General features: G+C 44.6%; 1 protein-coding gene across 1 annotated transcript in view; it reads left to right on the top strand.

Annotated features, from left to right (window-relative positions):
- Positions 1-8,443: 8,443 nt before the first annotated feature.
- LHFPL3 (LHFPL tetraspan subfamily member 3) overlaps positions 8,444-26,498 on the top strand; it is a gene marked incomplete at its 5' end in the record, with an annotated part of 247,388 nt that continues 229,333 nt past the window's right edge. The window contains one exon of the mRNA XM_082781761.1: positions 8,444-8,912. Within this exon, the coding sequence (XP_082637887.1) occupies positions 8,444-8,912 (469 nt within the window). The remainder of the gene's footprint in view (positions 8,913-26,498) is intronic.

Raw genomic sequence — 26,498 nt, 5'->3', positions numbered from 1 at the left:
CTCCTTCCCCAGTCTGGTCCAGGTCACAGTGCTGACTTACTGGCAGGTCACTTAGGTCCGTTTAACTGTTTTACCATAAATCCATCTGGAAACACAGTGGACTTAGTTGTAGCATGTTGTGTAATGACAGGGTGAATGCTCACTCTAGGCTAGAATATCATCTCGCACAGCATGAAAAGCTCTCAGAGGCTCCCGAGCTTCCCTTGCAGATTCTACTATCCAAGTATTGATCATGACCTGTGCATCAGAAAGGTCTGCACCGTCCCTGATACCTGTACTAGGAGACTGGTAATTTTCTTGTTTTTCCTGAAAATATATTAGATTGCAGGCATACCGTGATTCTAGCAGATCAATAATATCTTCATAATAATATCTTCATAATAATATCTTCATTAATATCTTCATCGATGATCTGGACGAGGGCATCGAGTGCACCCTCAGTAAGTTCGCAGATGACACCAAGTTAGGTGCGTGTGTCGATCTGCTTGAGGGTAGGAAAGCTCTGCAGGAGGATCTGGATAGGCTGGACCGATGGGCTGAGGTCAACTGCATGAAGTTTAACAAGGCCAAGTGCCGGGTCCTGCACCTGGGGCGCAATAACCCCAAGCAGAGCTACAGGCTGGGAGAGGAATGGTTGGAAAGCTGCCAGGCAGAGAAGGACCTGGGAGTGATGGTGGACAGTCGGCTGAATATGAGCCAGCAGTGTGCTCAGGTGGCCAAGAAGGCCAACAGCATCCTGGCTTGTATTAGGAACAGCGTGACCAGCAGGGCTAGGGAGGTGATCGTCCCCCTGTACTCAGCTCTGGTGAGGCCGCACCTCGAGTACTGTGTTCAGTTTTGGGCCCCTCGCTACAAGAAGGACATCGAGGTGCTTGAGCGGGTGCAGAGAAGGGCGACGAAGCTGGTGAGGGGCCTGGAGAACAAGTCCTACGAGGAGCGGCTGAGGGAGCTGGGCTTGTTCAGCCTGGAGAAGAGGAGGCTCAGGGGCGACCTTATCGCTCTTTTTAGGTACCTCAAGGGAGGCTGTAGCGAGGTGGGGGTTGGCCTGTTCTCCCACGTGCCTGGTGACAGGACGAGGGGGAATGGGTTTAAGTTGAGCCAGGGGAGTTTTAGGCTAGATGTTAGGAAGAACTTCTTCACTGAAAGGGTTGTGAGGCATTGGAACAGGCTGCCCAGGGAAGTGGTGGAGTCACCATCCTTGGAAGTCTTCAAAAGACGTTTAGATGTAGAGCTTAGGGATATGGTTTAGTGGAGGGCTGTTAGCGTTAGGTTGGAGGTTGGACTCGATGACCTTGAGGTCTCTTCCAACCTAGAAATTCTGTGATTCTGTGATTCTGTGATTCTGTGATTCAATGCCAGAGAAGTTAATATCACCTACTCTTGCCTCACTGCTGTATAAATTAGGAACAAGCAGAAATGCTATGCAGAATCCTAACTGGCTTGTCAGTCAGGTGAAGTAATTGGCCAGCTTCTGACTTACTGGAGTTTAAAATCTGGAGATCAGACAGTCCTTTGCTACATCCTGACTGATCTGGTGTTTAACATCCCAAGAAGAAATATTTGGAAATATATGTAATATATATTTGAATGGATTAGAATGTTAACCTAATTAAAGCATGGTTTTTAACTGGTGTGAATTAGAATATGTTTAGTCATTCTTCTCTGCCTTGCAGAAAATTAGCTGAGAACATCATAAGTCACATCCTGATTGCACTAATATTGTCTTGGTAAGGGCTGAGAGGGTACTTCAGCACTACCAGGTGTAATCCTTGAAAGCTTCCTGAATGCTGAGCATTGTGTAGTCTTCAGCTACTTGGCTCCTGGTAGTATCATTGCAGCCACCTCCATGTTGCTTGGGGGTCTGGAAAGGAAACCTAAAATGTATCCTGTTGGCAGAAAAGTTTATGTGCTTATCTTAAACTAGGCTGGTCCAGAGAAATGTAAGGCTTTCTCCATGTAAATTCCAGCCTAGGAGACATATCTCAACTCAACTTTTATTGTAGGAAAAACATGTCTAGACACCAGCCTTCACTGCACAGCTATCTTTGAAGATGTACAGGATATAGCCTGCAGCATGGCATTTCACAGCGCCTTTAGTGTTGGATCTACTGACCCTCTGGCAAACAGCTGCCACGGCGAGGGAGGCAAAATTTTCAGCATTGCAGAAGGAGTCTCTGAAGATGTCAGTGAGCGGCACAACACAGCAAGCCACCTGAAAGCTCTGTCTGAGTTAATTAGTGGCACTGACGAGCAGGATGTGCTAGCAAGGCTGAGAAATGCATGGTGTGGTTGCTGTTGGGACTGACCTGACCTGCTCAGAGAAGCCCTGGGTAGTGAGACACTGCATTGGGCGGTGCAGAACGTCCTTGGCGTTGTCAGATAGCTTAGTAGGACTAGACAAGAAGCATTTATTGGTGGGCAGGGACTGGAAAGTTTAGATCCCAATAGTTTTTGGGGGGATACAGTGTTTTATTTTAGCCAGTTTTGCAACTTCTCCAAGTTACATGGGCTGAGAGAAGGAAGCTGAGCTGTGCCAAACAGTGCTGCTTTTCTTCTTCCCTCTGGATCTCAATTATTTATGGTCCCACTTTCACTGTACTTACTTCATCACATTCATCTGTACTCCCCATCTGCCTTCCCCTTCAACAGCCATTGTTCATCTTGCTTCTTCACAGGAACCTTGAACTGAACCTCTCCTGGGTTATGGAAAGCTATTGTCTGCTGCCACTGGGAGCCATTTTTGTCTTTCTTTTGAAAGCTGCTGGGATGTTTCCTTCTTTTCAATCCTTGCTTCCAAATGCAACCTAGGTACTTCTCACCTTCCTCACATCCTTTCGCATCACTGCAGCCATTGCTCCCTGCCTGACCACCACCCTCCTGCCAGCCCCTCTCTGCCCACCAAAGGGGATTTCTTTCATTTGCATCCAATTATCTTGCTATAGGGCAGACTTTGGGATATGTGACTTTTTTCTGACAATTGCACTCCATACCCAGTTTGGGGGAAATCTGGTCCTGCAGCCTGAAGGGATGCAGCTCTGGCATGGCCACGCTGTGCTTCCTGGCTCTGCCCTGTTTTATGGGTGCCCTGCAGGATCCCCCTCTGTTATCACTAACATGAGATGAGCAGGATTAGATTCAAGAAAAGTGAGGTAAATCTTCTAAATTAAGTGCTCTCAAATTTTTGGAGTAGACCTATATTGGACCATTTCTGACTGAAACTGTGATGGCAATGGCAGTTTCACTGACACCGATAACAGCAATTCCAGCCAGCCCTTTGCTGTGTCTCTCCCACAGCCGTAAACACTACAGAAATAGAAGACATGTTGATCCCCACGCCCCGAGAAGGAACATTTCGCCAGCACAGCCGGGCCCCCGGGGGGGATGGAAGCCAAAATGTGCAGAAACTGTAATAAAAAAGACATAATGTAAAAGTTAATGCTTCTTGATCGACAGCAAAGGCTCATCAGTGGCGAGGCTGCGGGTTGCCACGGCGACGGGGCCGCACGCTGGGGCTGCCGCTGCTCTCGGCGCTCCCCTCAGCAGCATCGCCGCTGCCAGGCTTAACGGGAAGCCTTGCCCGCTGCTCTGGGTGGTCGCCAGCCACCAGCTGCAGCCCGCTCTGCTCCTCAGACAGCGTGGGATGTGTGTTTTGAGATGCTACCAGCGCTGGCACCCACTCAGGGGTAATCGAGCCCCAAGCATGCTGAGGTTATCTCGGTCGGTAACGATGTGGTGCAGAAATTCCTGCTTGGGCTCGAGGGTTGTCCCACCTTCAGCTCACGGTGAGCAGAGGAAAGGAGGGAGCAGAGCAGAGGCTTTTCCAGCTTCTGCTTTGGGTGCCCCACGTATCCTTGCACAGGGCTGGAGGCAAGCTGTCACAGCCTCAAGACTTCCATGGCTTGCATTTCTCCTCTTCCCACCTCAATATTTAGGCCAGTCCAAATTAGATGAGCATTTTCTTTGGAAATGTCTACATCAGTTGTGTTAATAGGTTACAGTAGTTTTAAGTAGCTATTTAAGTGGGCTCAGAGTGAAATTACCAATTGTTGATAGGCATTGGATAAGCCAGTGATGTCGCAGAAACCCAAGAGGGAAGTCCCAAAGAAGTGGAGCAGTTGATGTACTCTTACGTGCAGCTACAGATATTAAAAGCTACCAAGCAGCTTGACTCAGCCATGAAACAAAAACAAACCTCTAAGGCAGAGCTGCTTTTCAAGAGGGTCAGGTGGGGGATGCTGTTTGCAGGGTGTCCAGGGACATCTCCCTCCCATGGGAGCCTGCATGTGTCCATGTGGGCACCTTCTCACATGCTCAGCAGTTTTTTTCCAGTTCCCTTAACTGCTCTGCTAACAGTGTCCAGCCCCACCAAAACAGATTTTTTTTCATTTACTGTCAGGAACCTTTATTGCTATTTATTCATTAACATATAATAGCCTACTACCACACACCTTCCTCATAAGCTTCTTTCTTTTCTGTGCTAAGTTCTCTTTCTTGCTAATGCTTCTCCAGCTACGCTTTCACTCCTCCTCCCCATTATCTGTCTCTTAATTTCAAATACAGTGAAACTAATCACACCAAGATGTGCATCTCTTCCCAGGCATGGCCCCTGGCCCAGAGACTGCATCCATCTGTAGTTCTCACCCACAGCATCCAAAGGTTTGCCTGCCGCAGCGCACAGCCCTTCCCCTAAGCACTCCAGACAAACTGCTTAAGCTGCTCCACCACAGCAAAAGCTTGATTAGTTCCAAAGAGAGTAGTTTATTGGAGACATAAACCAAGCAACATCCTTTATTTTATGCTTTGTGTAATGATCTACACACATAAAAAATGAGGACATTGTGATCTGATAAACTGATCAATAAGGAAGGATTATATCCTTTCTTGAATATCCTTATATATCCTTAGTTAATCCTTTTAAGGATTATATAAATTCACTTTAAACTTGCCCATTTTATAACCACACATGCACACAAAAATGTTTCTAAAAATAACGTTATTCCTGTAAAATCCAGTATTCAGTAGGATGTGCCAAAAAAAGGAGCTGTCCATAGCACATGACTTGCATCCCCTTTATTGTGTGTTGCATACTTACTCACTAATTTATAAACAGGATCCTGCCTTACCAGGTGTGTGAGACTGTCTGCTGTCAAGAAAGATCATGATGATGAGAATCCTGCCTCATCTTTTGAAGAAGCTTTTGGGGGAAAGCCTGGCGTAAGTAGTTTAAGATGTGTACTTTTTTAGATGAAACTAGATGGCAGCCACATAGCTGGGACTCAGTTAATTTCCAAGGAGAAAAAAAATAGTGAAGGTGTGAAGGGGGTTGTTGGAGAGAAAGGATAATCTCCTGAAGATTAAGATGATGAATGCTGACCTGAAGGGTTTGAGACTATCCCTGCTTCCACCACAGACTTTTTGTGTGATGGCAGGCAAGATGTTTAAAACCTTTACAGATGAACAGCAACTCAGTGTGGCTCCTACTAAAGCCTCATTTGGAGAAGTGCTGCAGACAAAATCCATGGGAGCTCTGCTTTGAGAAATGAAGTCCCAGCTGTCTTTTACCTTAACTGTTCTGTCCAGAATATACCAGCCTCCTATCTCATAGAGACATGATGTTTTCCAAGACTGTGAAGCACCCATATAGTTGTGATAAGAAGCATAAAAAAGCATCCTAAGCCTGTCTTCAGTGGCAAATACAAAGTGCAGTAAAGCAAATCTGGGCTGCACATTGAGCAGGGAGAGAAAAACAAACCCTGGAGAAGCTTCTCATCAAGTAGCAACTGCCAGTGCTGTAAATCAAATGAGCAAGGACGCCTGTAGAAAAGAAAAGTAAGTGATTATGTTATTAGAAAATATATCATAGTAAACAAATACAAAAGAACCAATTAAGGATTGCACAGATAATCTTTATCTTGTCTTTTTCTAACTTTTGATTTTGAATCTTAATCAAGCTCTTCTGCATTTTTGTTTATGTTTCCATTCATCATTTACAAAAACACCAGCGCTATTCCTTCGTGTGACAGAATATTGATACCACTGGGTTAATTATGTTGGAAGGAACTTTTGAGTCCAACATAGAGGGTTGTGCCATTCAAACTCCTGGAGTAATAGATCAAGGATTCACAATTTATTATTCTCTAGAGATTAACCCTAGAAGGAGATGGGACTAGAAGAAGATGGGATTGAATTTCACAGAAATTTCTGATTCTGAGGATTCAAAGGTCTATCAAGGAACACATTTGGAGTGACTCAGGTGCCCCAAAAAATAGATACCTGGTACCACTTTACCATTTCAGATGGTAAACTGAAGAACTATTGGGTATTGTTTAGGGTTGATGTGAAATCTCTGCCTTTTTGGTGCTGGAAGCCAGAGAGGGCATCCTAGGACAACCAGAGCAGCCACGGCCTGCACACAGGATTCTTATCTCCTTTCCCACACTCCTTCTCTCAGCTTGTGGACACAGTCCTAGTCCCTTCCCCTGTTTCTGTCCTCTCCCTTTCTTGTCCAGTCTGGCTCCCATGTTGCCCTCCTCACCCAAGTCTGAGACCTGAGTCTGACTCTTCTTCCCCAACTCCTCCTCCAGTCTCAGTATTTCCACCTCCCCAGTTCCCTTGGCCCACCTGTTTCACAGAGCACCTCTTTTCTGCTCTCCTGTCTCCTTCCCAGGTCCTGCCACCCTGGTTCCAGGTTTCACCTTCTTTGTGTGCACATGCTCAGGCCAACTATCCCTAACCCACTCAACCCACACCCCCACAACTCCTTTCTTTGTGAGCTCTCAGAACTCCTCGCCCAACCCTCACTCCAACATCCATCCCTAAGCTGTTTGTCCTGGATGCCTTCAGGCTTGGACTTAATCCTTTCTACCTCTGTGCCTGATGGCCCCTTAGAGCACCAGGATATCAGGCATCCCATGGGACCCGTCCAGCTAACCCCAGCCTGGAGACAAGAGGAACAAGCACTGAAGGGAAGGACCATCCTTCCTCCTGCAGCCAGAGGCTTGACGAGTTCAGCTACCCTCCGAAGTCAGCAGATGAGCAGTCTGGTCACACATCCTAGGAGCAAGATGAGGTGGAGTGAGGTGTAAAAAAATGCTGTGCGTTTTTTTTTTTCAAGCAGCCCATACTTTCTGCCAGTTGTCTGAGAAATCAAACTTTGTCTGAAGCGGCTGAAAAGCTGTAGCAGATGACAGGGAGGATTCCCACACGCGTCTCTCCTGCCGGGGGCTGCTCATCACTAATATTTCATCGCATGCAGCCCTCTGCCGGCTCCGGGCCCGCACAGCCGCTTCCCCACACATCCCCACCGCTCCGGCTGAGGCGCCTCTCGGGGGAGAACAATCTTCAAAGAGCTCTATATATGCGCCATCAATTATTATTATTAACTCGGGCTCAATGCACAGGTCGGGGACTGTGAATCCAAGTGTCACTGGCATATGAATGATTATTACCAGATGCTAATTGCTCATTAATATATGCTAATTACTGCTGCATGCCAAAACGTTCAAGGCGCAGCGTGCCAGGCCGATGTCGCTTGACTGGAGCTGAGCGGCTTTTCCACGCTGGTGTCACCTCACCGAGCCCCTCCAGGAGCAGCAGCCTCAGCACCGCTGCTGTTTTGGGGCGATTCCGGCCTGTTTGCACAGTGATGGTCTTCTCCAGAGCCCGCTGCTGCCTCCCCACCCCATGAGGAGGGAAGCAAGCCCAGCTGATTCCCTGCCTTTTGGCTGCTTTTACCTCAGCCTGGCAGGGGTTTGGTGTGGGGGAGAGGGGAGCACCTGCGCTGCGCAGGAGGGCACCGCTCGCCCCACCACAGCTAGAGGAGCACTTACAGCTCCACAGCTCACGCAGGAACAGCTAACAGAGGCTTAAAAGAAATAAACCAAAACCCAAAGCGGTGTGTGTGTGTGTGTGGAAGGGCGGATTAAACTTTAAATGTTGCCTGAACGCCTCCCCTGGGATACGCCACCCGGCCAGGCATCCCCAGCCGGGCGACGACCCCTGAGGGGCTGGCGGCTCCCCTCAGCTCCCCTCAGCCCTCCCGCGCCCCACGGCGGCCGCCACCTCAGCGCCTCCTCGGGGCTTTCCCACCCCGGGCGCCCCCTTCCCCGGGGCGGGAGGGCTCCGAGGGCCCCTCCGCCGCCTCAGGCGTGTCCCGCTCCGTCCCCCCCACACCCTCCCCTCCGCCGCGGGCCGCGGTTGCGCAGGGCGGCGGGGCGCCGGCGGCCCCGCGGCGGGCAGGGCGGCAGCGCGGAGCCCCGGCAGGCGGCGGCGGGCCATGTTGGCGCTGCTGCTGGCCTGAAGCCCGGCGGAGGGGCGCGACGCGTCGAGGGGAGTGAGCGGGGAGGAGGAGGAGGAGGAGAAAAGAGGAGGAGGAGGAGGAGGAGGAGGAGGAGGAGGAGGAGGAGGAGGAGGAGGAAGGGGAGGGGGGATCTTCTCGGCGAGGATGCCCGGAGCGGCTGCAGGGACGGCGGCGACGGGAGCGGGCTCGGCAGGAGCGGCAGCAGCGGGGATGCTCCCGGCTCAGGAGGCGGCCAAGATCTACCACACCAACTACGTGCGGAACTCGCGGGCCATCGGCGTGCTCTGGGCCATCTTCACCATCTGCTTTGCCATCGTCAACGTGGTGTGCTTCATCCAGCCCTACTGGATCGGGGACGGCGTGGACACCCCGCAGGCGGGCTACTTCGGGCTCTTCCACTACTGCATCGGCAACGGCTTCAGCCGGGAACTCACCTGCCGGGGCAGCTTCACGGACTTCTCCAGCCTGCCCTCGGGAGCCTTCAAAGCTGCCTCCTTCTTCATCGGGCTCTCGATGATGCTCATCATCGCCTGCATCGTCTGCTTCATCCTCTTCTTCTTCTGCAACACGGCCACCGTCTACAAGATCTGCGCCTGGATGCAGCTCACCTCGGGTGAGTGCGGGCAGCGGCGCCGGCCCGGGGGGGGGGCTCGGCGGGGGACAGCAGGAGACCCCCCCCGGCCCCTTCCTCCGTCCCTTGGGGCTTGTGGTTGGGAGGAGATGGAGGCGAGGGGCGCCTCGGGCAGCTGAGGGGCGAGGGAGGTGGGCGAGGGATGCTGCCGGCCGGCTGGAAGGGCAGCCGAGGTCATTGGGGTTCGAGAGCTGGGCTTGGGGTCTGGGTCTCCTCCTGCCGTGCTCAAGGCTCCTGTGCCTCCGTGTGTTAGGAGCACACACCAAAAAAAATGACATCTCAGGCGCTGGTTTGGGCTCAGGAGGGCTCCCGACTTCATTTGACTTTCCCCATCGCATCCCGAGTCTCCCCGAGGAGAGCGCATGAGGAGGAGGAGGGAGAGCACCAGGACACCCCTTGTGCATTTCCAGCACAGCGCTCCTGAGTTAGGGAGATCTGGCCAGCTGTGGGCAGTGGGCAGGCAGAGGAGGAGAAAAGAATGGGCTCTGGAGTTGAGATACTAATAAAACCAGCTTCAGCAAGGTAGAAAAGATCAAACCTCAAATAATTTTTTGGGAAAAAAAAGTCTGGAGTCAAAGCATACCTTCTGCTCATCTTCCCGATCGGACCCTGAAATTGAGAAGTTTGGGGTTTGCTGTTAGGGAAGCAGAGCCAGATGTCTCCAAAATGGGCTCACGGGCACTTTTTCAGTCCCCCAAATTGACCTACATTCGTTGCAGTTTGTGAGCAATAATTCTTCCGAGTTCTTTGCCGAGCAGCTTCAGCATTGTTCAGTTTGCCACCTTGTCCATGAGGCTTACTGGAAATTTCTGGTTTGCGTGAAACAGCTTTATCCGTTTCTCCGTGCGATGCCGTTTATATGCGTGTTCTGTGTATTTCATGCTGTTTCTGTTACTTATGTTTCTGTGCAGTTTCTTTCATTATCACTTGGGGATTGATCTGCAGTCACTTGAGATTGGTAGATTTCCCCTCAGTCCCAGCGGGACTCAGATAGGGTTCATTTTCTCTGCATTGGGATTCCTGTTTGATGTTGGTGGCTACTTCTTCTGTTCAATAACACGCATTCTGATACGGTGCTGTTAATTGTACATAGTCATGTCACTTGGCTCCAGGCAGAGCAAACTGTTTCATCTTTGCACCACTGACGTCTCCTCTGCTCCATTAAGGACTTTTGCTTTCAGCTGTCTCCTCTCCTTACTGCTCCGCTGCTGAAGGGTGGCATGAATATTTACCAGTTTGGTGCATCCTCAGCCTGTTTTGTTCGTGTCCCATATTCAGCAGGACAGTGCAATTTCCAAATCTCTTATACTTACTGATATCAGGGATAACAGTGTTTTTTATTCATATGGTTCAACTGCTTTATGCCACTAGAAGGTAGATAAAAATGAATCTGATACCTTTGCTGCATTTCTGCACAGGTGAATAATGTTTAGAAACCAGTGCATGCAGCTGACCCACGGGACTCCAACCAGCGTACACCATCCTGCACATGTGCAGGCGTGACACTGAAGATATATTTTCAGGCAAAATAACATGGAATTCTCATCATCTCTGAAGCTAGTCTATGTGTTGTTGGCATTAAAAGTTAACAAAATGAGTTTTACATCAGAGGCAGAACCAATTTTCAGCTGCTTAACTCCAAAATTAGAATAATAGGGGAATAATTCTATAGCAAGTGATTAGTGGCCATCATTCCCAGCTTGTATCTGAATGCCCCAAAAGAACTGTAACAGCATTGCCTATTGCAAGATGCTGATTTTGTTGTTTGCTGAATGTTGTAACATAATTCATCACTTACCTGACTGTACGTTTCTGTGTTACCTCAAAAAAGTTTCCTCAAAAGGAGGGAAAGCTGTCAGAAAATCTGGGTTGGTTTGGGTTGCATCCTTTGAAGAAGGAAGCTGTGGTGATGGGACAGAAGTGTAATGTAGAGCAAAACATACAGGACAAGAGAGTTTTAATGAGTTCTGGTAGTTTTCCTGTAGGCTATATGATCTGCTTCTGTTATTATTTTATTGTTTTGAGAGTATAAGCAATGAGCAAGTAATGAACAAGGTTAAGATGCGTATCTCCCAGGTAACAATATAGTAATGTCAACCACATATGCATATAATTCTGCATAGTACAGGAGCAAAATTGAACCTGAAGTAGTAAAATAAACAAATATGTGAGTGTAGCTTTGATTTTGCTTTTTATTACAGACCTTAGTAATGTGAGTATTGTTAGATCATACAATAATACTTTGTGTAATTTAAATCTCCTTGGAAGTTCTTTTTCAACATAGGGTCATACTTGATTTAGGATTGCAAATAATAGCTCAGGATCTCAGTTCTTTAAAAGAAACATTTTGATCCCATTCTCAGTAGCATGAGTCATTATAAATCATCAGCATGATATAGCTCTTGTTTTGAAGAGGTGCTTTTAAATAAGGAAAAGGTAAGCAATATCCTGGGCACATGTATTTTGAATCAATGTCTCTATCTAATCATGTCTATAAACACGACTAAGCAGAAAAATTGTAGAACAAAAGGTGTTTTCTGTGTATATGTGAGTATTTCATACGTTAGGCTCCCTTATGCTTTTGCCATTGCTTATATTGTTGTGTTTTGTTCCATGTACTTAACGCTGTCAGGGTGTGTTTCATATTTTGAGAGCCATCATTGAAAGCCTCATTCTCCAGCCTCTAGCCTCTGCTTCTGCAGTTTCAAAATTATACATATGAATACTTGCACGTACACTTAGCTGATTTGAGCAGCTGTACAAAGAAAACCACTTAGTGAAGGTGTTAGAGATGAGGTGTTATTGCTCTTTAATACACTGCATTTAAAGTTTGCAAGGAACCTCACAAATAAAGACATTTATTGTGACTTAGTGCTATAAAAGTTAAATAAAGTACACTTAGTTTTGTTGTGATTTTTTTTTTTTTTTGTAATTAGACATTTGTCGTTACTTTTTCCTTTACTGTGATGTTACAAGTTACAGAGAAGATAAAATCATGCAAAGCTAAAGAAAGGCATAGAAATGTCCTCCGGACAAGTAGGATAAAGCCAACACACGTGCTTTCCAGTAGACACCTGAGTCCATGTGCGTAGTAAGAGAAAATTGGACAAAACAACCCAAAACACCTGTCCTGTGCCAAACCTCAGGCCTGCCCAGTCCCGTGTCTTATCTTCACAGCTACCTGTAATGTGCCCACAAAAATGCCAGTGCAGGGGAAGCTCACTTTGGCCCATGGTACTCTCCTGGCCTCCAGCACATGGGTTCAGGGGTTTCCTGAGCCAAAGACTTGGCATTTGAAAGCTCTCGATGGAATTTCTTTATTATGACTTCATCTAGTCCCTTTCTGAATCTTGCAACCCCTGGGCTCATGTACTGGAAGAGGCTGCGAACAGTGGATCCCCAAACACCTTCCCAGTACTTCTCCTGATTAGACCTTTGTCGTCTCCCCTCCCTTACCTGTTTGTGAGACCTGACGAGTCTTTAGCTACTTTATCATTCCTTGGTCCTTAGGTTGTATCATACCTTTGATTGTCTTTGTTGCCCTTGCCTGGATCATTTCCAATCTACTATATCTTTTCAGAGGTGGTGGGACCAGAATACATGCAGCATTCAAGACAGACAAACCATCCATTTATACAATGCCATAATAATATTCTCTCTTTCGTTCTCTGTTCCTTTACCAGTAATTCCTAATTCTCACTTTTGCACTGCTAGCGAGCAGTGGGCTGATGTTTTCACAGAACTACCTATTATAACCCCAAGATCTCATTCCTGAAGTGGTAATAGTCACCTTGGAGCACATCATTTTGTGTGGTTAGGTATTTTCCCCTCAAAGAAATGACCTCATATTTATTTATCTACACGGAATTTAATTTGCCTTTTTCTTGCCTAGTCACTCAGTATTGGAAAGTCTTTCTTCAGAGTCAGCCCTTATCACAGCTACCCTGAATGAATATCAGCAGCAAACTTTGTCACCTTACTATTTACCCTGTTTTCCAGCTCATTTATAAATAAGTGAACAGCTCCCAAGTTCCAGCACAGATCCCTGCAGGACTCCACCATTGACCTCTCTCCACTCTGAAAATTGACAGTATTCTCCTACCATCTGTTTCTAATTATTTCTCCTTGCAAGGACATTTATTTTTATCCTCTGGGAGTTTCATTTTTTTAAGACCTGTGAATGACAGATTTATTGAAATCCAAGCGGACTTCGTTAACCACGTTCCCACGGTATGCGTATTTTTGACTTCTTCAGAGTGCTCCAGTAGTTTGGTGAAAAGTGACTTAAAGTAGCTGTGTTGGTTCTACCTTCCTTGCTTTCCACGCTTCCCCAGATTTTCCCTGGAACTCTCTCAGAAACTGTTTTTACATTACCCAATTTCCAGTTCTTGGAGCCAAAGCAGCCATAAGAGAGAGGTTACACGCCACAGTTCCTCTAAAACATGGCATTGTTTCGGATCGGAATGAAAAGGTGAAAGTCTTCTCTGCAGCTGTGTTGTTGTTTGCCTTTATACTTGAAAGAAGTCTGCAGGACCAGGTGACTTTTATATAAGAGTCTTAAAAGGCTTGACCTTGATGCTCCCTGAGCCTTTGTTACCACTCTTTGTTGGATCTTGGTACAGAGGTGAATTGTGGAAGCCTAGAAAAATCCAATCTCATGCCAGCACACGAGCAGGGTGTCTGGTGGAGTCAGACAAGGATCTTGTTTGCAGCCCAGTGTTCCTCGCTCTCCTTACCAATTAGTTACAACAGAAACACATATTAATTGCCACTGAAATTTGCAGGTAGCACAAGAATTAGTTGTTTACTAAATTGTAGGAAGGGCAGATAATTCTGTAGACTGATTTTGATGTCACAATAAACTGGGCTTGCTTGAACAACCAATTTTTTTGATATACCACATGTGGTGTAAGACTTCTTCAAAATGCGGGTGGCAGCCAATTGATAGGAGACCATATTATAGAAAACAGTTATCTGGAAGAGAAATTAGGGGCTGTGGTAGATGACTCTCTGAGTAGAGACTCTCACTGCAGTGCTGCACTTAAGAAATCCAATGTAGTTCCTAAATATGTATGCCAGAAAAAAGGGATTTCAGTTGCCCGCAGTGGTGCCATGCACACTCTGTCCAGTCTAACACCTGTCAAGATTCCCTTTCAAGTGTAAGGCTGAAAAGGTTTCAGGACTGATTTAAGTGAATGAAAGAAGAACAGCTAAAGGGATGAATTTTCTTGCTATTCAAAAGAAGATTAAAAATTGACAGATTACGGTGTATGGAGACCTACAGGGGGAGATTTCAAGCAGTGCAGTGTTCCTTAACTTCACAAATGCTTTATTTGGGAGCTGAAGTTACGCAAATTTGCATTATCCATGAGGTATATACCTTTGTAACTTAAAGTTTCATTTGTTAATTACCTTTACAGTGGTTTCTTTGCCACTTGAGTCATTAAATAAAACTGGATGCCTTTTTCTAAGAGATACAGCCTAACCTACCAGAAGCAGAGGACTTTGTAAGGCAGAGCAAGACTGAGGTCTTCTTAATGTTCATTTGGGCTTATTCTACACCCCAGGCCGATCAGTGGTCCTTAACCACTGTTCCTGCCCACTCTTCCCCCTGTGGTGCTCCCCTGCTGCAAAGGGAGAGGTGTGTAGAAAGCCTAAGGGTGAGGAAAGCAAGTCCAGGAGCACCCAGCAAGTTCTGAGCTGGGTTTTGGCACTGGTGTTGACCCACCAGGTGAGCTGAGGTTATTCAGTGGTGTGTGAGCAACAGTGGATGTCCGACCTTCGGCATAAAATTCTGGTAGAAGATACTGAAGGTTGAAGATGAAGAGTTGAAGGTTGGATTGGGAAATTGTGGGTGAGATGAGAGATGTGGCTGTGCAGCTGTCCCAGTTTCATTACATGGATGCATTTTCACGTATTCTATGCTTCAGCTATAAAAATAGAGGTAAAAGGTGTGTTCTGTGAACAGGAGAACTGAGGGAGAAGTGCTCTGCCTCAGTGTCCCCTCTGCATCCTGAACAGACCTTTCTTTCCCCAAATACCCTGTATCCACAGCATCACCTGTTTTCTCCTACATCCCTGCCTCCAAGAGCATCAGTTCCCTTTCGGAAGTTGAACCCACAGACGCCTCACAGGCTCTTCATCTCTGTTCTTTACAAGGACTCAGCAGTGTTACAGTTGGCTGAAAGCTGTTTGTGCGTTGCTTTCGTGCCCTCAAGTTGCTGCCTGGTTTTGTTAAACTCTCCCCATCTTTCTGCTGGTGGGAATTCGGGATCCTTTCTGCTCTGTCCTGGTACCAGCTTTGTCACAAAACTTGCAAAAGTTTAGCGTCTTGGAGATATCTGCCATCAGTCAGATGTGGTCATCAGGCTGAAAATCACACAGCTTTGATCCTGTAGGGAACCTGAGTAAAATGTATCATCTAAGAAGTGTATATCATTTATTTGTATGAGGGATTTGAGAATTTGATAGCAAAACTGGATTTCAAAGGATAAAGGTGTTTTGGGATTGGAGAAGAGATGTTTTTTGTTTTACAGGGTAATAAAAATTTCAGCATCTTATAACTCTCCCAATTGCCTTTTATGAATATCCTGGGGGTTGTGGTCCACTGTTTGAGAAACACTAAGATAACAGAATAGTAAGATATAAAAGGAAAAGCATGAAGTTAGCCAGGCAGTTTGAGGACAAATTCCATTTCATTGGGAAAAAAAAAAAATGTGTAGGAGGGGAGAAAGAAACTGGGGGAGAATTTAAAAGAGGAGAATCTGGTGAGCAGAGAACTTGAATACTGTTGAGAAACACAAATGGAAGTGGGGTTTTGGAAAGCAGCTGGCGCTGGCCCAGCTCTACTTCCTTGCAACCCAAGGGGCTTCACTGGCATGGGGCTGCTGCTGAGTTCTCTCCAAAATTCCTTCCAAAAGTTTAATGAAGAAAATTGCTATATAGAACAACGAAGCAAGGACAAGGAGAAACACACGGATATTATCAGTAGTAGAAGACATGGGATAAAAATAAGGCTAGATTTTCGAACACTGAGGTTATTTTACCTTTTGAGAATTGAACCTTTCTAGCGCTGTGGTATAAACAGCATTAGCTTTGATCTTGCAAACATAAAGACAGCAAACATATCAGGACAGAAAATCTGTGGCGTGATCAGGCAGTGTGGGCTCAATATTTGAAAACTAACAAGATCCAGCTGTGAGGAATGGCAGGGTCACAGCAGTGAGGCATCACAGAGGAAAAAATAAAAACATTTTTGCTCAGAAATGGTGAAATGAAAAAAAGACACGGACAAGCCTAGAGCCTGAAAAGTCTGCAGAATTCGATAATATCAGTTGCTATCAGCATTGTTAAAAACGCGGTGGCAGCATGACAGAGTGGATAGCTAGAATATGCATTACTGTGTGGAGCAGTGAGCAAATCCCAATTACTAAGAGAGAATTATGGCTGGAATCCTTAAGAAGGGGAATATAATAGACTTTAAGATCTATCTCCTCCAAGAATGATATTATCCATCTTCACGTCAGTGTTCAGAGATGCAGAAGACTCGAAACAAGCTGGCCTTAGAACGAGAAGGTCAGACATACCGGGGGAAGAGGTTCCTTTATTTTCTCCTTGAGAAGCCAGATGCAAATTCATGAATTTCATTGATTTTAAAAGGTAGCTGATGGCCTCTGTGGAGAGCCTCTTTGACACAAGCACATCATGTGCTATTTCAGAGAGTATTATTCAATCAAGTAATTGAAACTGCATCAGAAGGAGAGAGCTACAGAATAAACGGTTTTAAATAAATTATTACAAACTCTTGATGAGATGTCACACATCCATTCCCCTTTCCTTATTTTCATGGTTATCTTTCAGAAAGAAAAAGTTTATAGGGAAGAAAGATAGACATGCTGTACTTGCAAGGTCAAATATAAATATTCCGAGGTGAAACGTTGAGAAGATGCTGCTCGTGAAACCTTGGGAGATTTTTTGTTTCCCACTACAAGTCAAAAGCCACGTGCCTTACTTGCAGAAGTTCACTGAAAAAGGCCAGTAATCTCGGGGAGTAACATGGCCAGAGCGTGCCTTGTATTGCCAGGCTACACTGTTACTGCAGCCTTGGTCTTACAGTACTTTGTCACAAGCTTTGTGTGCAGAAGGGTGAAGAAAATCAAGCAAGGTCTCAAGATCAGGAAGATTTCTGCAGGAAGGGAGGGGGGCAGGCTGGCAGCAGCGTATTTTCCTCCTGTCTGACCTCCTGCCTCTTCCTCTGCAGTAAGAGGCACCTGGAGTGCCTGCAGCAAAGCGAGCGCGTCCTGAGCTCCTTTTGTAACACAGAGTCCCCTGATGTGGGCAAGAGGAAGCTTGGAGAGGGTTGTTTTGCAGCAGCCCGGATGACAGCTTGAGTGTGAAGCAGCTACACATGCTCTTGCTGGCCTCTTGGAGATTAATGTGTTTCAAAGCTAAGCTCAGGCTGTTCAGTATCAAGCCATCTCCTCACCTCGCTGGAGCCCAACAGAGGGATGCAGTGGCTGTGTCCGTACCCATGAGTGAAGCAAGTCCAGAACCAGCCCCTGCTGCAGCATCAGCTGGCGCAATGTCCATGTATTACCATTTTTTCCCTTCTAAAACTGGGTCACCCAACTGAAACTGCCTCTTGGGAACCGTTCTTGGCACATCCTACCTTGCAAACTGTGCCCTGGCAATTTTTTGGAAGAGTGGTAGTTGGAACAGACTAAAATTGTTCCTGTGGCACATGCTGTGGGACAATTCTAACAATTTAATACCATAGACAATTGAGTTTTGATGCCTGAGAATGTTCCCTGGCACCGCTTAATTTATCTGTATAAACATAACCAGTGTGCAGCAGAGCCTCAAAATGAGGATCTCAAGAATTATCTGTGCAGGAAACTTAAGGTGGCATGGGATTTATTCCTTCAATTTAAGTCAATTTGTACCTGCAGCTCGGTGCCGTAGTATTCATTTGTGATTTTTATTGTTTAAATTAATAATAAAAATCTGTGGATGAAAAATTTGCATGAAGTCTAGTTAGCTTTGAAACTAGACTTAATAACGTCCCTGAAAAAGAAAGATGCTTGTAAGCTTTGTAGGAGGAAAAAGCTATTAAAAATGCTGTAGAAAAAGCCACAAAAGTGTTTGACGTAGAGATAGTGGGAAAACGTGGCCCATGAGCATAAAACCCATCAATGGATCTTCTTTCTGATCTACATGTATATACCCTATGCTTCAAAATCAGATTTTCCCTAGGTACCTTCAGCTTGGTTAATACCTCTTTGAATGTCATATGGTAAAACTGTTACCCATTGAGTTTTTCCTTGAGAGACACTCAATGCAGCTTCCCAAACAGATAATTCAAAATTTTAAGATTAATTCCATGAGAGAAGTATTAGACTTTCCATGACAATAAAATTATTCATCCTTGTAGCTTTATGTTCCTCTACAGAAAGTTAATTACCACTTGGTTGCTGCGTCTTTGTATTTAGCCTTCCTAGTACCGGTGCAGTAATAGGAGAACGTTAGTAAAAAATAATCTTGAAATTGCAATTCATGGTCATTATACAAGAAAAATATAGTGGTGGAGTTTTGGGTTTTGTTTTTTGGTATTAGGCATCTAGAAGTTTTGCTCTAGATCTGCCTTCCTCTGTGTATGGATAGAGAATACAAAGATAAAAGTGGAGAAATCAAACCTAGACTTTTTACTTGGGTATAATGGTTGTTGGGCTTGTTATGCACATTTTGATAGTTAATAAAAATTGTATAACCTGGGCTGTTCAAAAATGCTGTATGCCCTGTTTCTAACTAAAGCCATCTTTTCTTTCTTTGCGTTTACCTAGGCAGTGGCATCGTGCAGCATAGCAGTGCTGCACCTTATTCAGTTGCCTAAATGGGAGCTGAACACTTTTAGAAACCTGGCTACTGATGACTATCTGGCTTCAAAATAACACATCAAATCCCCCTTTAAATATAAATCCAAATACATTGATGATTTACCAGCCACAATCACTTGCATTTAATGCATGTCAGGCATTTTGTGTGTGATCAGCTTCTTCAGTCAGTGTGGCACCATCAGCTGGCTTCATCAACAGAGGTTTCCAAGCTGATGCTTCTCCCCTTGTTCAGCACATGCCCGTGTGGTTCTGTGCAAGGGCAGGCTGGAATACCCCGCAGAAGGGATTTGCCAGCCTTGAGGAGTGAGGAGACAGTAGTGGCATGGGCACACAAATGCAGAGGACAGGCCGTGCAGCTGGGGATGAACAAAAATGAGTGAAGAGAGGACCTGAGTATATCGATACACCCAAAGGATAACAGTCAGATGCCAATGTAACACAGCTGTGAAGAGAGCATACGTTATCCTGAGATGGATCTCATCCCGTATTTCCAGCCGATTTAGGGCAATGTTAGCATAACTGTGTGAGGTACCGTGATAGCGCGTACGGGATTCCGGTCGCCCGTGTCCAATTCTGTTTGAAATGGCAAGAGCTGCTACAAGGAGAGCAGGGTGGTTAGGAGAACGGTGACATTTCTAGGAAGGAGAAAGCTAGGAAAACTTGCTGCATTTATTGTAGAAGGAGAAATGTTGAGAAGATGCCATGTCTCCTGTCTGAAAATATATCAGAGGGCTAATAAACAAGAGGAAGGGAAAAGGACAATTTAAGTCAGTGTTTTTCAGTTTGATTTGATTTGTGGATTCCTAAACTTTTTCCAAAGATAATACTGCATACCCTATAGCATTGTCAGAGCAAATTACATCCTGTTAGGTCTGCTTTGCTTCATTACCACTACATTTTAAAAATCTCTTAGAAGTAGTTTATGCACCCCTCCTGAGTCCATGGACCGTAGATTGAAAACTAATGATTTTAAACCTGTGGCTAACGGTGGGACAAGAACAAATGGATATAACTTGGTTATAAATCACTTCAGCCTGGAAATTAAAAGGAAGTCTCTAATTAGTAGAGCAGCAAGGTTCTGCAACAACTTTCTTAAGGGAGTAGATTTGGCAAAATACTGAGCTGTACCCTGGAAACAGATGAGTGTGTGGAAGAGATTACAGGATGAGATGTTTGTAGCAGTGTGCCTTCTTCCTCCGTTTCCCATTTCTCGGAACTAATTAATCTGGGTGAATGGTCTTTGCTATTCTAGTCTCATTTGTTCTGTTTTGTTTTTTCTTTTTCAAAAACAGAACCACTTCTATCTCAGTTTGTTCTAGAATTAAAAATAGATGTCTCGATTCCTGCCTGGCATTCTGACCAAAGAAGCCAGGATTTTCCTTAAATTCCCAGCAAAACAATCTCAACAGCTGTTGCAGTAATGTGCTTCATTTTCCCTTTGTATTCAACATTTTCATGTGACTTGGATATTTAATTTCCTTTAGGAAAATGTAATACTTTCAATGATGTTGTGAAAGCAGTTGAAAATCAATCTTTAAAATACTCTGCAATAGCAAGTTTTCAGGTAGAACAGTTTACAAATCATCAGGTCTATGGCTAACCCGAGATGCAGTTTAGCTAAAAAGGTTTCTTACAGAAGTTATCCCTTGTTATCACTCTGTTCATCATGTCATTATTTTCTGATATCGTGCTGCTACCTAAGCGATCTTCCTCAATAGCTGAGATAAGAGGTAAAATCTCTTCATATGGTTGATATTTTACTGGGAGCTTCATTTCTGGTGAGCATTCTGGTGTCAAATGCACTGTGTATTGCAGAAAGAATGAGCTCGTTGGGCAGTTTTCGTGGGTGCAGGATGGGAAGGGAAGCAATGCTGTTCCTTGTCCCCTCATTTCTGCCTTCTTTTCTGCCTCTTCTACCTGAGAGGGAGAGAGGGGAGGGAGCACTTCGTGATTGGGATAAACAAGTGTTCAGTGCATGAAACTGTGTATGAACTCTGTGGGAAGAGGGCACACCCTGAGCTTCAATGCAAACACTTTTAATCATGGTAATTTCTATGAAAGAAATGTCCCTGTGGGTGTTCACAGAAACGTTGGACCTGGCTCTTAGGCACATGGTTTAGTGGGTGACATTGGTGGTAGGGGGATGGCTGGACCAGATGATCTTGAAGGTCTCTTCCAACCTTAATGATTCTCTGATTCCGTGAAAGCTTTTGGATGCAGTATGCGTACATAAAAATGCCTGATCAGGGTTTTACACCCTCAGGGACAGATCTGCAGACACAAGTATCTGAGTTGAAATTTAGCCTCACTGAATTTGTCGAGTCTCTATATTAACCTAAGATGGTATGTTTAATCGCTGAGTGTTAAACACATAAGGCAACATTTCATTTAGTTTTAATTATGTGGTATGCTGTGGGAATTGTGCCAAGGCAAAAGTGAGATTGTCTGGGAAATTATAACTGCACTTTTGTCTCTTCCCAAGAGGTGTAATTTCTCTATTCCTTAGGACTGCCTTTTCCAAAGTCAAATCTGAACCAAACACAAAGCATATCTTTACGGACAGCTCCATTTTATGGGGGAACAGAGGAGTTGTGCTACATCAGATACTAGGTAAGCATAGGTACAATCCAGGGGATGTGCCAGAGGATGTGCACTGACTGCACAGCTCTGGCTTAGCTTGTCAGACTGCAGTAGCACGGTCTCACAGTCTTGGCAGACCTAAACTGGCTCTTGCAAGGCCACTCAAATGTTTCTGCAGCAAATTCAGTAGGGCTCAGGGTCTTAGTTAAGATACAATGTCAGAGCTAAGCTCTCTCAGTGTTTGCTTACTGCCATACTGTAATAAACTGGAAATAAATATTCTGTGAGACCAGAGCACTGACAACTGCAGTACAGAGGCTGCTGTGTGGGTAGAGGTCAATCTGAGATGAAGTGACTCAGTGCAGGCGTTTGAGCACAAGTCTCCTAAGTTCTCATTCTGGCCAGTGGAGATATACTCAGTTTGTGGAAGCCAAGACATCAAGCAGTTGCCTGTGTCCAAGTGTCTGTGCCTAAAATGCCTCAAGGATCCCGTCTGACCTCTGGCTACTTTTCCAGAGGGATGCAGGTCTTCCACAGGTTCTCTGCCATACCTCCCATCTGCACAGGGATGTCCCACAGACTGAAGAACAGGCCTGGTGGCATTAGGTACCAGCATGCTGGCAAGTGAATCAAGCCCTAGCTTACTTATACTCTTAGCTTCTCTGTAAGAGACTTCCTTGTAGGTTTCTCAAACAGGAGCCAAATCCCACCCTCTGTGACTGAAGCCAGCCTGGTCCCAGGCACCTAATAAGCCCTGGATGTGAGCTGCTCTGAGCAGAGCCACCAGGCGTTGGTGGCATGGCTGATCAGTGTTCTGGATAACCCTTCAGAAATCCTAGAGTTGTCTGAATGCCTGTGCAGCCAACTACAACTGCTTTGGCCCATGGTCTGCAAAAGGACCGTCCATGGGAGTGTCAAAAACTGTGTTTTGGTTTGGGTCAGGAGTGCATTTTTAAAGTGAATCTCCCAGCTGGCCATGCCTACTACACATTGTTTCACATTGCAGAGCAGCCTGGGGATATGCAAACAGGATTTCTTCCTAAGCAAACTAAACAAGCAGATGTCCTCTAGGAGTATACCTGATGGACTTACACCACTAATGTGTGCAGTCCATGGGACCAGACTAGAGCTGGTCCAAAGTGAAACCTCTGAAAGACGTCTTGTGGATATTAGGTCCTAAGTGCTATCTATTGTTTTTCAGATCCACTCTGTTGTGATAGACAACTTGGTAATGCAGACATAGGCTATGCTTTCACATATTGAATTTTATTAAATTAGGCTTGCCTGTGTCTTGGATTTGTAAGCTGAGTTCAGGGATAATTAAAAGTATTTTATTCTATATTAACAGTATACTATCAATCATAGTTCCTTCTTAATGTATTTTTACCTGGGATTAAAATAAAGCCAGTGTTATAAATGCCAGTATCAGAAATATGATAAAGGAATTTGAATTACCTGATGCTGAAGATTAGTGGACAGTGTATTAGGAGGTGAAAAATAGATATTGACTATTGCTAAATGAAATTGTTGTTATTTATTGCTTCCATTTATCATAGGACTAAAAGTCAGATCCTAATCATTTAAGTAAATATCTCAGTTCTGGTGAGCTTCAGTGATACCTGTCAGACAGGAATAAACGCAGGTAGCAATGCATACATAACATCATTTTCAGAAAAGTATTAATAGTCTGAAATGAAACTGTGCAAGTATTTTTATGTAAGTTCTGGAATGCCCTCATTTTCGATGCTGTATCTTTTACTGGCATTGTGATAGGTCATTAATTTGTATATGGATTTGGCCAGTAGAGAATAGGAATAGGGAAGTGCTTATTCTTTTGTTCTCTGAAGTAATGTATTTAAATTGTGATTTCTCAGGCTTTTCTAGAGTACATTATGGTGTTATTGTGCTGATCTAGAATTTGTTAAGAGTCAATGGAAGGATGCCCATTTATTGCAATGGACAACATCAGCAGAGCAAAGGATTTAAGCACATGCTTAACTCCTGGCTTTGATGAGTTGGAAGCATGCTTTAAATGCTTGGCTTAATTGAAATGCAGAAAAAATACCCACCCATCTGAGATTATGGATGTCAATCATCCCATATTTCCTCTATGTGCTTGGTACCATTTTTCACAATTTACACAAATGCATACATTATAATAAATAATGGAGTAGCAGATCCATGCCAGAAAGATAATGGGTTAACTTCTAAAGACCATTCAACAATCCTGACTCGGTACTGAGCAACCTTACTCTTGCAAATAATCCCATTGTGTCTGTGCCATTCAACATTAGAGGAACTATTAATTCTTATATTGTATGACATTATAGCGAGATCTTGCTGCACACTTGTAATGTTCAATATCCTGCTGTAAGATCAGATGAAACCCAGTGTGACTCCACAAGAAGAGAAAATTTGTCTTTATGATGTAAACATAACGGGATCCTTGTGCAACCAATTTTATACCCAGTTAAGTCTTCTAAAGAGGAATGGCTATATGGCCTTTTGGTACATAACATATTGCTAATGTATAGCCACATTAGGACAGACAGTAAGTTGGGACTTAATACATATTATGCTACTGCAGATTTTAATAAAAATTAGCATGAGTGGAATGATTTCATTAGCTTATAGCTAGTATACTGAATTGTCACGGCTAGAGTGCATAAGCAGATATCATATAAAGAAAGTCTTCAGCATGAATTGCCCTTGCAGCAGATCTGAGAAGAGTCGTAAAATTAAGCGTAATGTGCCCCATAGAAGGAAGGTACAGTGTAATGTAAGTCTGGGGTTAGTGTGGGGTGAGCCAGTCCCTCAAAGAATCAGTTGTAGGATCCGGTTTCTGTCAGTATAAGCAAAGAGACCCAAGGAGTGAAAGTGAAGTATCTGAGCAAATATGATTATGAAGATAAACTGCTAAGTAAATAACTAGACAGGTGGCTGTCAGGAGCATGCTTATATTTCTTACCCGCCTAAATTATTTAAATAATAATAAGCTTCCATACTTTGCAGTTACCATGAACAATGTGAAACCTTGCATTCGCATTCCCCTTCCTTGTCCCTCTCTCCCATCCTGCTGTGTTTGTGTTCCCACAGAATTGGGTCCCTATGAGACAACTGGAGCAGGGACTGTGTGCTTGATTGTATGTTTGAACAGAGCCCAACATAGCTGACTCTTGTTTGTGGCCTCCAGCCCTGGCTGCAGTGCAAATTGCAGTAAAAATAATAATTATTGTTTGAATTTTGTTTGACAGGTATGAGTAGCAGGAGTTTGATCAGTTAGCCAATATGCAACAATAGTAACTGTACTGAGCAGAGCCTGCTGGCTGACTTTGGGTAAGTCCTTTCCTGTTTCTGAGTCTTTCCATCTGTAAAATGAGAGTGAGGTAATTCCTTTAAAAATGCTCTGCAGGTGTTGGTTATTACTACTGCAAGGAACTGATGGCACACAGGTCATGGGTTTGCTTTGTGCAACATAACCCTTCACCCTTACAAAAGCTCAGGGATCTCTAGGCCCTCTTAGTAGTAGTCAGTGTAAACAAGGAGAAATGGTAACTGCCTAGAATAGGAGAAAGCAAAATTAAACACATTTGTGGATGTACCTCACTGTGAGCAGCCATCTGTAGGACGATAAATAGTAGCATACATATATAAACACACTGGGTCGTCATTCCAAACAACATATTCTGTGTGTTTATCTCTGCGTTAATGAGGTACTCCTCTCAGTTTTGACATCTGTCACTTTGCAATCATGGCAGTGCAGTGCTGAATCGGAGAACAAAATCCATGGGCAGTATTTCAGCCTTTCACTCTGTGCACTGGAAATACGGGTGATGTAGCACGTTGTGCCAAACTGGGCTTTTCCCTAGGATGGCAGGGCAAAAGTGACTTGGTAATGTAAGCAGATGACACGGGTTGAAATGCATCAACTCGGGAACCCAAGCACTGGGGCCATGGTCATCATGAGCAGACTTGAAAGGAATGCTGTCACACAGGGAAGAATGACTGACAGATAACCAAGGTTTAGTTGATTCTATTTATTTGGTCACTTCAGCATTCAGCAGAGTGCTACAGTTCCTTTTTGACTTGCTTTTTTCTTTCAGAGAAAGAACTGTATCAAATCCAGAAATATAGCTCATGGCTCATTTGCTCACAGTGCCAGTGAGTGCCACCGCAGTGATTCTCTTTTGAACTTACATGAGTGACAGATTGTTCAGACCACTGGTTTCAGCATTCCCAGCATACTGGCATGCTGTAGGGTTTTCTGTTGGCAAGGATTGCTGCAGGGAACAGAAGTACTGTTGATACCCAAGGAGTTACCAAAGATATTCAAGCCATATCTTGGGACCACTCAGCTGAATGCACTAGTTTTTTGTTCCCACAAAATTTAGCATTGCACTGTTTCCTTCTTCCTATACATGTTCTGCTTGTTCAACCATGACTGCTTTGAATGGTAGATGGTGGTATGCAAGAAAGGCAGCATACACAGGGAAGAGGATCTATTAACGGAGTGACTTAGAGGAACAGCAGCTAACGTTGATTTTTCTGCAAATAAATGGAGAGCAGCAATCTCACCTTTATCAAAAGGACCAAATCTGACAGACTTTCAATGCTCTCTAGTATAAATCAGAATTTGGTTTAAGTCTAAATAAAGAGGGAAGACTTTTTCCTTTTTCATTATGGGCTTTAAATACTGAAGTATTTTTCTTAGAAAAGTATTTGCCCTTTTTGAAAACAGCCCATGCAATTCTTGAGCCCATGCAGCTGAGCTAATTCTTGCATAAAGTACGACATAGATGTTCATGAGAAAATGCAGGTAGCTCAGAATCAGAGGAATGCATAATTAAGCACCCTTTGTGCGGTCATGGTTGGTGGCTGCCTAAGTGGGTTCCACTGTAATGTTTTAAAAGCAAACATAGAGTTATTTGTGGTGCATTGCTGCAGGGTAGATCCCTGGTGTCTGAGGAATAGAGAAAAACCTGCAAATTGTCTCTTAAAAATTCTGAAAAGCTGTTCATCCTATGTGTGCGCTAGTTGTCACTTGACTTGTGTTTCTGACAGAAAAACTGATGTGAGCTTGGGAGTAGAGGGATAA

Source organism: Aythya marila (assembly GCF_965140915.1).
Source record: "Aythya marila genome assembly, chromosome: 1".
Lineage (NCBI taxonomy): Eukaryota > Metazoa > Chordata > Aves > Anseriformes > Anatidae > Aythya > Aythya marila.
Note: the sequence above shows the minus strand (reverse complement) of the source record. Positions and strands in the feature narration are given on the sequence as shown.